Source organism: Jatropha curcas, chromosome 10, assembly GCF_041381405.1.
Source record: "Jatropha curcas cultivar XTBG-Jc1 chromosome 10, XTBG_Jcur_1.0, whole genome shotgun sequence".
Classification (NCBI taxonomy): Eukaryota; Viridiplantae; Streptophyta; class Magnoliopsida; order Malpighiales; family Euphorbiaceae; genus Jatropha; species Jatropha curcas.
In genome coordinates, this window is record NC_143160.1 from 22,701,386 (window position 1) to 22,712,100 (window position 10,715).

At 30.3% G+C, this 10,715-nt stretch overlaps 1 protein-coding gene across 4 annotated transcripts; it reads right to left on the reverse strand.

Moving 5' to 3' along the window:
• Positions 1–1,213: 1,213 nt before the first annotated feature.
• Positions 1,214–9,483, reverse strand: LOC105635546 (uncharacterized). 4 transcript variants are annotated; one of them, XM_012218615.4, is made up of 6 exons: positions 9,261–9,473; positions 5,838–5,942; positions 4,955–5,057; positions 2,989–3,172; positions 2,141–2,209; positions 1,214–1,768 (listed from the first exon to the last, which is right to left on the reverse strand). In XM_012218615.4, exons 2-5 carry the CDS (start codon positions 5,916–5,918, stop codon positions 2,173–2,175), a joined length of 405 nt encoding a protein of 134 aa, XP_012074005.1. In that variant the 5' UTR covers positions 5,919–5,942; positions 9,261–9,473; the 3' UTR covers positions 1,214–1,768; positions 2,141–2,172. The 4 variants fall into 4 exon arrangements, with proteins under 4 accessions (XP_012074005.1, XP_012074003.1, XP_012074004.1 ...); XM_012218613.4 differs by lacking the exon at positions 5,838–5,942 and having other exon boundaries at positions 1,214–1,774; positions 9,261–9,483; XM_012218614.4 differs by lacking the exon at positions 5,838–5,942 and having other exon boundaries at positions 1,214–1,803; positions 9,261–9,483.
• Positions 9,484–10,715: the final 1,232 nt, after the last annotated feature.

Here is a 10,715-nt window from a genome sequence, read left to right on the forward strand (position 1 = left end):
TTATTAAGTTTAAGGGACTAAGTAATTATTTTTTTTAATTTAATTAATTATTTTTTGAATAATTTAATAAATTAAGTATCAGTTGTGGTAAAAAGAAAAAAGAAAAAGAAAAGAAAAGAAGACTGGAGAGCTCTTTACAAAGTCAGATAGAGAACAGGAGGGGCCCCGAGAAGCTTTAGTGCCATGCGTTAGTTGGTACAAAGAAACAAAGAAAAAAGTAGTACGGCCAAATCACTTATTAATTAAACCATAATCTCAAAAGCCAACACATTTGTGTCTCTCTCCCATCACATCCCACGCCTTGTCTCTCCTCCATTCTATGCTTAATCATCATTGCAAATTTAACTCACGTATGCTCTGGTCTTATCGGTTTTTTTTTTTAATACGTAAAAAGTAAAAAATCTCGAGTTTAAATTTTATTCACTGTAAGATTATTGTCATTTGATAAATGCTATTGAAAAAATATAATATCCTCTGTTACGTAGCCATAATGAATTTCAAATTGGTAAATGCTAGCTAAAGAGTCCACTATTCCCTAGCCCATAATGAATTTCAATTTGGTAAATGCTAGTTAAAGAGTCCACTATTCCCTATCACATAGCCTACAATGATATTTTCATTCAGTGTACCTGGCATGTATCCAACAAAAGTTTCAACCTCTAAATTTTTAGATTTTGATTTTGATTTTAATAAATTTTATCTGTTTGGCTTGATTTTTATTATATAAAATGGGAGAATCTGAATTAAATTAATTTAATTCAAAAATATGTTATTGAAAATTAAACCAGACTCATTCTATAAATAATTATATTCAGTTTGATTTTCTACAAAAAAATTTAAATCGAAGCAATTAAATATTCGGTCATATGGATAAAGTAATTGAATGAGCATTTAAAAGCAATTAAATATATGCATTCAATACTACAAATTCTTGAATCCACATTGCTAGTCATCACTATTACTACCATCAATTATTGACAACTAGCAAAATTAATCGTTTTTTTTATTCCAAGTATTTTTAATTTTAGTAAATTAATTTTTCTTAATTATTTAATTATTTTTTATATTATAATCAAAATATAAAAAATGAATTATTTGATAAAATATATTCAGCAAAGCAAAAGAAACAACAAAGAAAAAGGATTCCGACGTAAATATCTATTTTCTATAAATTAAAAAAAAAAAAAAAAAAAAAAAAAAAAAACAAAGCATAAGCTCCAAAACGCTTTTCGTGGAAAATAATGAGATTATAATAACGACAGAGTTGGGTTTAAACATAGTGAATCACGGTTGGGCCCAAATGCGATAACTCTTTTTAACGCGATTTTCCTTTCCTTTCAAATTATACAAGAACTCTCCCTTTTTTTTTTTTTTTTCTAAAGATAAGCTTTCTAATTTCAGGTATGTATTCTTACCAATGCACTCCTTAAAATAAAAAATCAAGAACCTAATAGACTATCTGAAAAATAAAATAAAAAATTACCTGTTTTCTGTCTCTGTTTAATAAAATGTATTTTATTGCCAACTCCTATAATACTAGTTCAATGGAAATCCAACCTCAGGTAAACTCTTGGTTCTTGCTGCCTCTTTTAACAGCTTCAAATATCCCAACCCTGCAAGGGACGGCTAATATTCTCCCCGGCGATGAGTAGCAGACAGTCAAAACTTTCAGCAGTAGATAAAGGAAGGCAGAAACAAAGTAAATTCTTCATTCCAAAAAGGATTAATAATATTAGTCGATTCGCTGTCAAATTTTACATCGTAGGACCTGCAACTGATACCACGTCAAAATTCAACTGGACCCTACAGGAAATTTCTTAAATTTAAAAAGAAATTTTAACCCTTGTTTTGATTTGGTATCATGAAATTTTGTATTTTGTTAAATTTACAGTTAATGGTAAAATTTAGTTATAATATTTATAAGTTTGTGGAGTTTATTCATTTCAAATATGGCCTAAATGGATTTTCATTTATGCCAAAAATGACAACTCCAGATTTGTAAATGTTTCAACTTTATTTGTACCAAACTCTTAAACAACGAAATTTCAAAAAAAGAAAAAGAAAAACATGGTTAATGCAGAGTTATTTCAAACAATAATGATGAGTCGTGTGAGAAGGAATAGTGTTCACATGACCATACCTTTGTTTGGCTGCATAATATGTTTGTCCCAATCATTTCTTCTGTTTCACCGCATCGTCTTCACGTGGTCTATGAATAAAAAAACAAAAAGAAAAATCAGGTTGCAACCTTTTGGGATAGACCAACAGAACAAACAGGCAATAAGCTAATCAGATATTTAAGTCAAAAAAAGCTATAAGGGGAATTAACCTCCTAACTCTTTAGGATTCTAAATTCCTAATAGAGAACCATTTGATTTGTCCAACATAAAGGAGAGGGAAGACTCTGGAAAGGTATGTTCTTGGTGTATTTAGGGGTTTTATAAGTAGGGATGATATGAAGGCCAATGGTGGAGATAGAGTAAGGTTGAGTTCTAGAGATAGTTATAATCAAAGCAGATTTATAGTAATTCACAAGATTGTGCTCAGTGCAAGAAGTCTTACATCAGATCACAAATTTCCCATCATTGCTGATAAAATTTTATTCCATTATATTGCTCCCTCTGATATACTTTAATAGCAACATTTGATCTTTTAACAAGGATTAAGAAAATGATTGAAATTCATTAATTTTCTAAAAAAACATGGTACAATGTCTAAATTGCTCATCTTAAATATAAATTTAAAAATAAATTACACCTAATAAATATGGGTAAAGTTGAAAAGAAATAATTAATGTAGTCTCAAAATCCTAAATGAGCACTTAAGTGGAATAAGGTAATATGTCTATTTGTTGCTATTAAAATGGAACGAAGGGAGTAATATGATAGAGAAATAAAGCAGATTAAAAAAATATTTTATATTGTTTTTGAAACAATAATTGAAAATTAGTTCACAACTCTATTCTCAAGTGTTCCTTAAGACAAATACCTTTTCACCGGTTTTTTCCTTTCATCAATACCAATACGTGTTTTTAGATCCTGAATGCTCAAGATGTCCATAAGTTTAGACTGCAATAAACTGCAACCATGCATGAAAGAAGTTGAATTGTCCAAGTCTGAGATATGAGATGACTTTTCAACGTTTCCTTTCAGATGCTCCATCAAAACAAGAGCTGCACATGGTTCAAGGGTGCAAAACACGAGAAAATTTTCAGTCTTTGAGAATAATTCAGCCATCCATACAGTTGATTAATCATTTAAGTAATATAATGTCATCTTGCAATGCCATTTGTAAAAACTGAAAACTTCAAATTGTTTATTCAATTCGCTAAAACCATGCAAGAGAAGGATGTTGATATACTATTATCATATTACACAAAGAAAAGGGTGGTTCAAAGAGTTGGAACCAGCAAAACAAGTCCAGAATATTTGAAGAAGATACTAAATCTCTCAACATATATGTCGTGGCAGTTTCAAGCATAAAATGGAATTTGCCATGATACTCTTCACTTTTAAATAATATCAAAGAGCCTTAAAACAATTAAGGACTGTACAACATATGAATATTTCACACAATGTGTATATAAAAACATTATTAATCAAGTAAAAAGACCAATCATAAAAGTCTACCCAGCTCCAAATAAAAAGGGTTGGTTTCCTTCTTTCCACTCCACTATCAGTTATCAGCACTCCAAGACTAGAAGAATCAAACCTATCAGATTTCTATAATACCATCATCCTCTAAACAACTACAAGAGATGGAAAGTTGTTTTGAACCAGGCCAAATAATTGAAAGACAACAGAACGTCTTGCATGGAAAGTGATCAGTAACTACATATAGGTTTAAGGCAGTAAAAGATGGTAAAGTTACAGTTTTAGCATAGAAATTTAGATATCAGAATGTGCTATTAGAACATCAAGTGCAAAGAGAAGGGAGCGAATAAGATAGAAACAGTATAACTAGAAGTAGGCACTCATGACCGAAGTCAAAGAATTGTGTATCCTGCTTTTTTTTAATTAAGTGAGAATCAATTTATTGACTAAAGTTCATTATTTCAAATTGAGATTCAAATAATGTATTTCATCAAACAAATAATGCATGCAGGATTCAGATGTCACAATTCATGGAAGAATCACACATAAAAATTGCTTAGAAACTTCACATTGGGGGTTCAAATAATTCAACATCACTCCTAGACGCATTACAGTCTTTTTCCATGGACCCTTTTACTTATATCCATTCAATTGGATGTTCTGATTTTATTGAAGAAAATTGTCTTCTGTAGTTCAATAATTTCTAAGCAATCGATAAGTCAAATAATTGGAGAAGCAATGATTATCCAAGCAATGCAGCCTAAAGCAAAAGTGTCATTTTGCTAAGATCTTGAAATGCGGAGCATAGTCCAACAAAGAAAAGTAAAGACACAAACGGCCGTTTAACATCTAAAGCTTTTACAATATATATATATATATATAGCTGAGCGAAATTACCTTAAAAATATAACAAACCTTCTCAGAAATGATAATTAGACAGTATTTTTGTTAGCAAAAACTAAGGGTGCAATCTCTCCAAATGATCAACATAATAGCCAAAGTATTGCATTTAATACCTCCCCATAAAGTGAAATTTTCCAACTCTCCCTCATAGAGACTCATTGAATCTAAAAGAAGCACATGCAAAACACCAAAAAGATCTCATCCGCTCGCAATGGAGGAGCAAGCAGTTCACAAACCCAGTGAAGATCCTTACAATTCCTTATTATCAGATCATGTAAGATAAAGATTCTTCCCTAGTTGCATTCCCTTCCAATTTGTTTTGAAGCAAAAGTTTTCTTACCTTGTGCACTTCATCAAATTTTAGCAAATATACCCTAAGTTCCTAAATAATAACAAAATATAATAATAATAATTATTATTATAAAGCTAGTTTTAAGCGTTTGGAGAGGAAAACTTACCAAGAGCTCTAAGCATCTTCAGATCAAATTTCGTGGCTAGTTCCTCATAACCAATTACTTTAGCACGTTGAATGACCAGCATTTTCAAGCTAATCAGCATATTCTGACAAATGTAAAGTTCCATATGATTAATATCAACAAGTGCACAGTGAAGGTGACAGATCAAGGTCTTTCCATATAACACCTAAATATTTTCAATAGTTAAGAGTGCCACAATGACAGGAACCACAGAAATCATTTTATGTCAAATTCAACCCATGATTTGGAGGGCAGCCCAATTATAATCCAATAGTTTCACTCTGTCTCACACACACTTAATCAATGAAAAAAAATCATGTACACACACACACACACACAGACACACACACACACACACAGACACAGACACACACACACACACACACAGACACAGACACAGACACAGACACACACACACACACACACACAGACACACACAGACACACAGACACACACAGACACACACAGACACACACACACACACACACACACACACACACACACTTGGAGGGCAGCCCAATTATAATCCAATAGTTTCACTCTGTCTCACACACACTTAATCAATGAAAAAAAATCATGTACACACACACACACACACACACACACACAGAGACACACAGAGACACACACACACACACACACACACACACACACACACACACAGAGACACACACACAGACACAGACACAGACACAGACACAGACACAGACACACACACAGACACAGACACACAGACACACACACACACACACACACACACACACATATCAAAAAGGACACCGAGATACTTACAAGCTCAGATTCAGACAAAGAGCAGAGCCACACACACACACACATATATCAAAAAGGACACCGAGATACTTACAAGCTCAGATTCAGACAAAGAGCAGAGCCATCCCACATCTTCAAGGCTGTTATCTCCTAAAAAATTATGCTCTTCATCCATTCTAGTATTGGAACTTCAACAATTCTGCTAAGATTATATAATCAAGTTTTAGCATTAACATTAAGCAATCACAATATTCTCACTACCCAATAGCCAAAAAGGCATGCCTTTTCTTCATTTAATTTTGGTTGGAGAAGGAAGGGGAGGAGGAGCTAGTTCAATCGTAACATAGTTAGATTTTGCATTTCTAGGTAATTATATTCAAATAAGAAAGAAAAGAATAAATTGTAGGTTTTGCAGATATAAACAATAATATCATTAACAACCAAATGAATGTGAAAATCCACCTCATTAAGCATTCAAAATTTGTGTTACATTACCACCATAAACAATTTCCTTAGTAACCTAATTGCTCAAAGGGATAACAACTATAAATGTTCTTCATCTAGAAAGTGAAACTCAAATTATTCAAATAAATAAAAGAAAAAGTAAGAAGAAACCACAATTTAAACTAATGTAAGTAATAATTCCAATATAAGAAATAGTACAGGCTCAATTTTCATATGCTGTTACATTTCTCAAGCAACTATAATGACGTTATGACATAAAAAGGAGAAGAAATAAAACAACTAAAAGGAAGAAAGGAGAAGAAAAAAGAGCAAATAATAATTGGAATTTCTCCAAGATCAGACTTTGGAGAATGTGCTTAATGATGTTCCGCAAATACTCTCAATTACTACCTGTAACTTCTAACCAATGTCCAATTAAAACTAAAATGAACTTTTGGACTAATTTAGTATAATAATTTCATTTTATGGTCAATTAGACCTTATTTTGACTGAAGAAAGGGGCGTGTATTACATGTATTATTAAGAGAGAGTAAAGAGTAATTCAAAAAAGAATTATAAAATAAAAATTTCAAGAAATTATGTCACCCTATTATTGCCTCCCCCCCCCCCCCCCCCCAACACAGCCAGTCTAGGGATTGTAATGGGTAGGGTACCCGCGAAAGGTGCCCTCCCCATTTCTAAACCCGCTAAGGTACCTCAACCCTTTTAAAATTACATTAGCATTACCTGTATCCATTTCAAATCCAATTAGTGTCACTCATATACGACCTGAACTGATATAAATATCAGTTCAACCCAAGATAACCAAAATCCATACAACATACAAATACTCCAACCCGTAATAACTGTTTAATACCCAAACCCTGATAAAAAGTACTATACAAGATTCAAACTAAATGGATGCAATACGCAAGCAAACCAATACCTCAATAAAAAATTACACAACCAAAATCTATTAAAACACAACAAAACTAAAATATTTAATAAGTTTTCCGGTCAAATCAGAATGCTTTCTCCTGCTCATTTATAATACATAAAAACACATATATGCAACAATCAAAACGGAAATCATACTAAAATGTTTCTTTTTTTTCCAAAAAGAGGAATAAAACCAACCAGAAATCTGAAATATTAAACTTAAATATCTAACTAGCTAGTATCAAGTTGTAAACTTCTGCGTGTGAGTGGAAAAACTAGAACATCCAGCTTCATAGAAACAAGACTAAACCATGGTAAAATTTTAATAGTAAGATTTAATTATCATCCCTTTGCTACACATAATAGCATCATTCAAAGTAGAATTAGGGAATATGCAGCATGGATACCCTTTTGACAAAATCCTATCAGACAATGGTCCAAATAAGTTAGACATGGGAAGAAATATATCCTCCCTAAATCCTATTTAAGACTTTGGAATTTGAGTGATAAAAAAGCACAATTTATTTTACTAACTGCTTTACCTAATTTGGTTTATCTTTCAATGCTTCACAGTTTACACGCAACTTATAACGGTATAGTATGAATAATGGTTTCAATTATATAACTACAGTAATCTTTGTTCTCCATCACATGATATTATTTGTCAGATTCATGTATATATAATCACGTAAATGTATTCTTCATAATAAAATGCAAAGAATGAAGCTCATAATTGACCTTTCTCATAATTTTTCACAAGATTTAATAATAAAAATACATTAAAATTCGACTTCAAAATAATAAACAATTTAACCTTTAATGTGGTAAAACAACAGTACATAGTAATATTAAAATAAAACAAAACAATTGAAATTCAACCTAAATAACTAGTTCGAACCAATATCTCAATAAACAATTTGACAATCAAACATCTATTAGAATTCAATAAGAATAATAACAATAACAAACTCACAATCAATTAAAATATATTAATACTAAACTGTAACAAATTATCATATAATGAAAACTAAATCCATATAAAACATAATAAAAAGTATCTCAATAAAAAATTACTGAATTAAACATTACATTAAAACAGAACAACCCCACAACAAAAATACAAGAAATGACATAAACATAATATTCTTAATACAAACATAATTCTTGGACTCCACTTATTCAAGAACCAAGATTGCAAGGATTAAAAATCAACATCTTCTTCGGCACAAAAAACATTCAACTGCACACATGAACAAGAACCTGAAAAATAAATAAATAAGAACTTTGATATTATAATAATTTGATAAACTATCTAAAATTCATTGAGTTTAGTAATTTCCTATCTAAAAGCAACAGTTTACTTGGAGCAAATTAAACTAGCAAATTCAAAGTGTAGCAATATGACTAAACACTTAAATGTTCACGCTATCCAAGTCAGCCATATATCCTTCTCAAAAAAAAAAAAAAAAAAAAAAAAAAAAAAAAATCAGCCCTATATAAAATCACAGAATACTAATCTCATATATATATATATATATATATATATATATATATATATATATATATATATATATATATATATATAACTTTAGCAGCAGAAAGCCAAACTTTATTAACAAAACCATTCTCAGTATATGGCAAGTATACGCAAATAATCTCATTCTCAGTATCTCTACACAATCTTAATCATTATTAACAAACCAAACATGTCAAATTTCACTCATATAGCCACGAATTGGCTTATATTCACCATCCTTTTGCCTTTTAATAATATATTTTGAACAAATAAAACATGCAAAAACCCACAAACGAAAAAAATAAAACAATAGACATATATCTCTCGGCTAAACCCACAAATCAATTCAACAATATATTCAACAATTCCTCCTCTTTGTCTGTTTATATGTATTTATATAAATAAATAAATAAATAAAAAGGAAAAGGGACGAAGCAAACGAAAAAAAAAAACAGAGAACACAACTTAATTCAACAATATATTCAACAATTCCTCCTCTTTGTCTGTTTATATGTATTTATATAAATAAATAAATAAAGGAAAAAGGGACGAAGCGAAACGGAAAAAAAAAAAAAAAAAAACTGAGAAACGAAATAAAAAAAAAAATCAAGAACGAACCTGGCACTTGCACGCTTGAAGAGCACGACTGCTGCTGAGGCGACGGTAAAGAACGGAAGCGACGGCAAGGTATAAAGAAAGACTGTGGTCTGTGGATGTAGAGGGAGAAACGAGCGGCGCAGGGAGTAGGGAGAGAGGAGAACGCTTGACTTTGAGTTGAAATTTGAGAGAAGTTTTTGTTTCTATCATTAAAATGCAACCGACGACGTAGTTTTGTTTATTGATTCATTTAAACCTCCTTCGTCAAAACTACATCAAAACTACGTGGTTTTAACGATCAGATATTTCTTTTTGTTCTTATTATTGTTGTTATTATTGAAGTTATTGTTTTTTTTTTTAGGGGAATTATTATTATTATTATTATTAATTAGAAGATTATAATTATATTTTAATATTACAGTAATTGTAATAACAATAATATTAGATAAAGTATTAATTTTTTTTCATTAGAGAATATATTAATAGGTTATAATTAATTATAATTGTTGTAATCTTTAATCTATATACACTAGACTTCTAGGTATAACTTTACTGATTTATTATTTTTGAAGATGAGAGTTCTCGATAAAAGATATTAGCATTAGCATATATAATCTTAATATTATTTTGCCCTAACTTAATGATAAAGGTCAGATTATCTACAAGCATACGCTAGAATCAAAAACTTCTTTTGAAAAAAAAAAAAAAATACAGGTCTTATTATTATCCATTTTATGTTGGATATACAACTTGCTTGGATTATAATCAAAGCTCGTGCTAGTTAGCTGTCTTGGGAAACTTCTCATATGAAATACTTTAATTACATAAACATATAATTAAATCTGTGAAAATAAATTGTATTTTTCAGGAGAATTTTACCTGAAAATTAAGGAAATGAAAATTTAAATTATCATTATTAAGTGGCTTTTATTTGAATATTGTTTCTTTCATCACTACCGTGAAGACATTACTTAAATATATTTTTATTCAAAATTTAATTAAGAGCAGTTACAGAGTTAATCACTATGATTTAATCCATGGATTCAATCATTTGTAATACAAACTCTCTCGGATCAGCTTCTTTACCCCCAAACACGAGCAGAAATTAGTCAGATTTATGAACCGTTAAGCGAATACGGACCTAAATAATTCGTGCAAGTATCACAAAACAATTAAGATATTATTATTGAGAAAATTTTTTATCTAATATATCATTCTCTTTGATAACGTTGAAAAATTTTTATCTAAATGTCAATTAAAAGGTAAACTGCTACCTCTCAGTGTAATATTGGCAGGGCTACAGAGTAGCTATTGGAAATTGTTTAGCCTATTAGACTGTATTATACATTTCTTTGGTATAGTTATTGGAAATTGTAGCACCTCTTAAGCTACATTGAAATATATTATTGAAATAATTCTTTTCATAACTTATATTTTTTCCCACCATTTTAATTTCTTATAATATAGGATATTTAA

What these genes read in the sequence shown, in the direction of transcription:
- LOC105635546 (XM_012218613.4), bottom strand. Translation starts at nt 9,449, where the DNA reads ATGATAGAAACAAAAACTTCTCTCAAATTTCAACTCAAAGTCAAGCGT. An exon ending in TTCAAGCGTGCAAGTGCCAG is followed by an intron (nt 5,058 to 9,260) that starts GTTCGTTCTTGA and finishes TACATTTGTCAG; the next exon opens with AATATGCTGATTAGCTTGAA. An exon ending in AGGAAAAAACCGGTGAAAAG is followed by an intron (nt 2,210 to 2,988) that starts GTATTTGTCTTA and finishes TTTTATTCATAG; the next exon opens with ACCACGTGAAGACGATGCGG.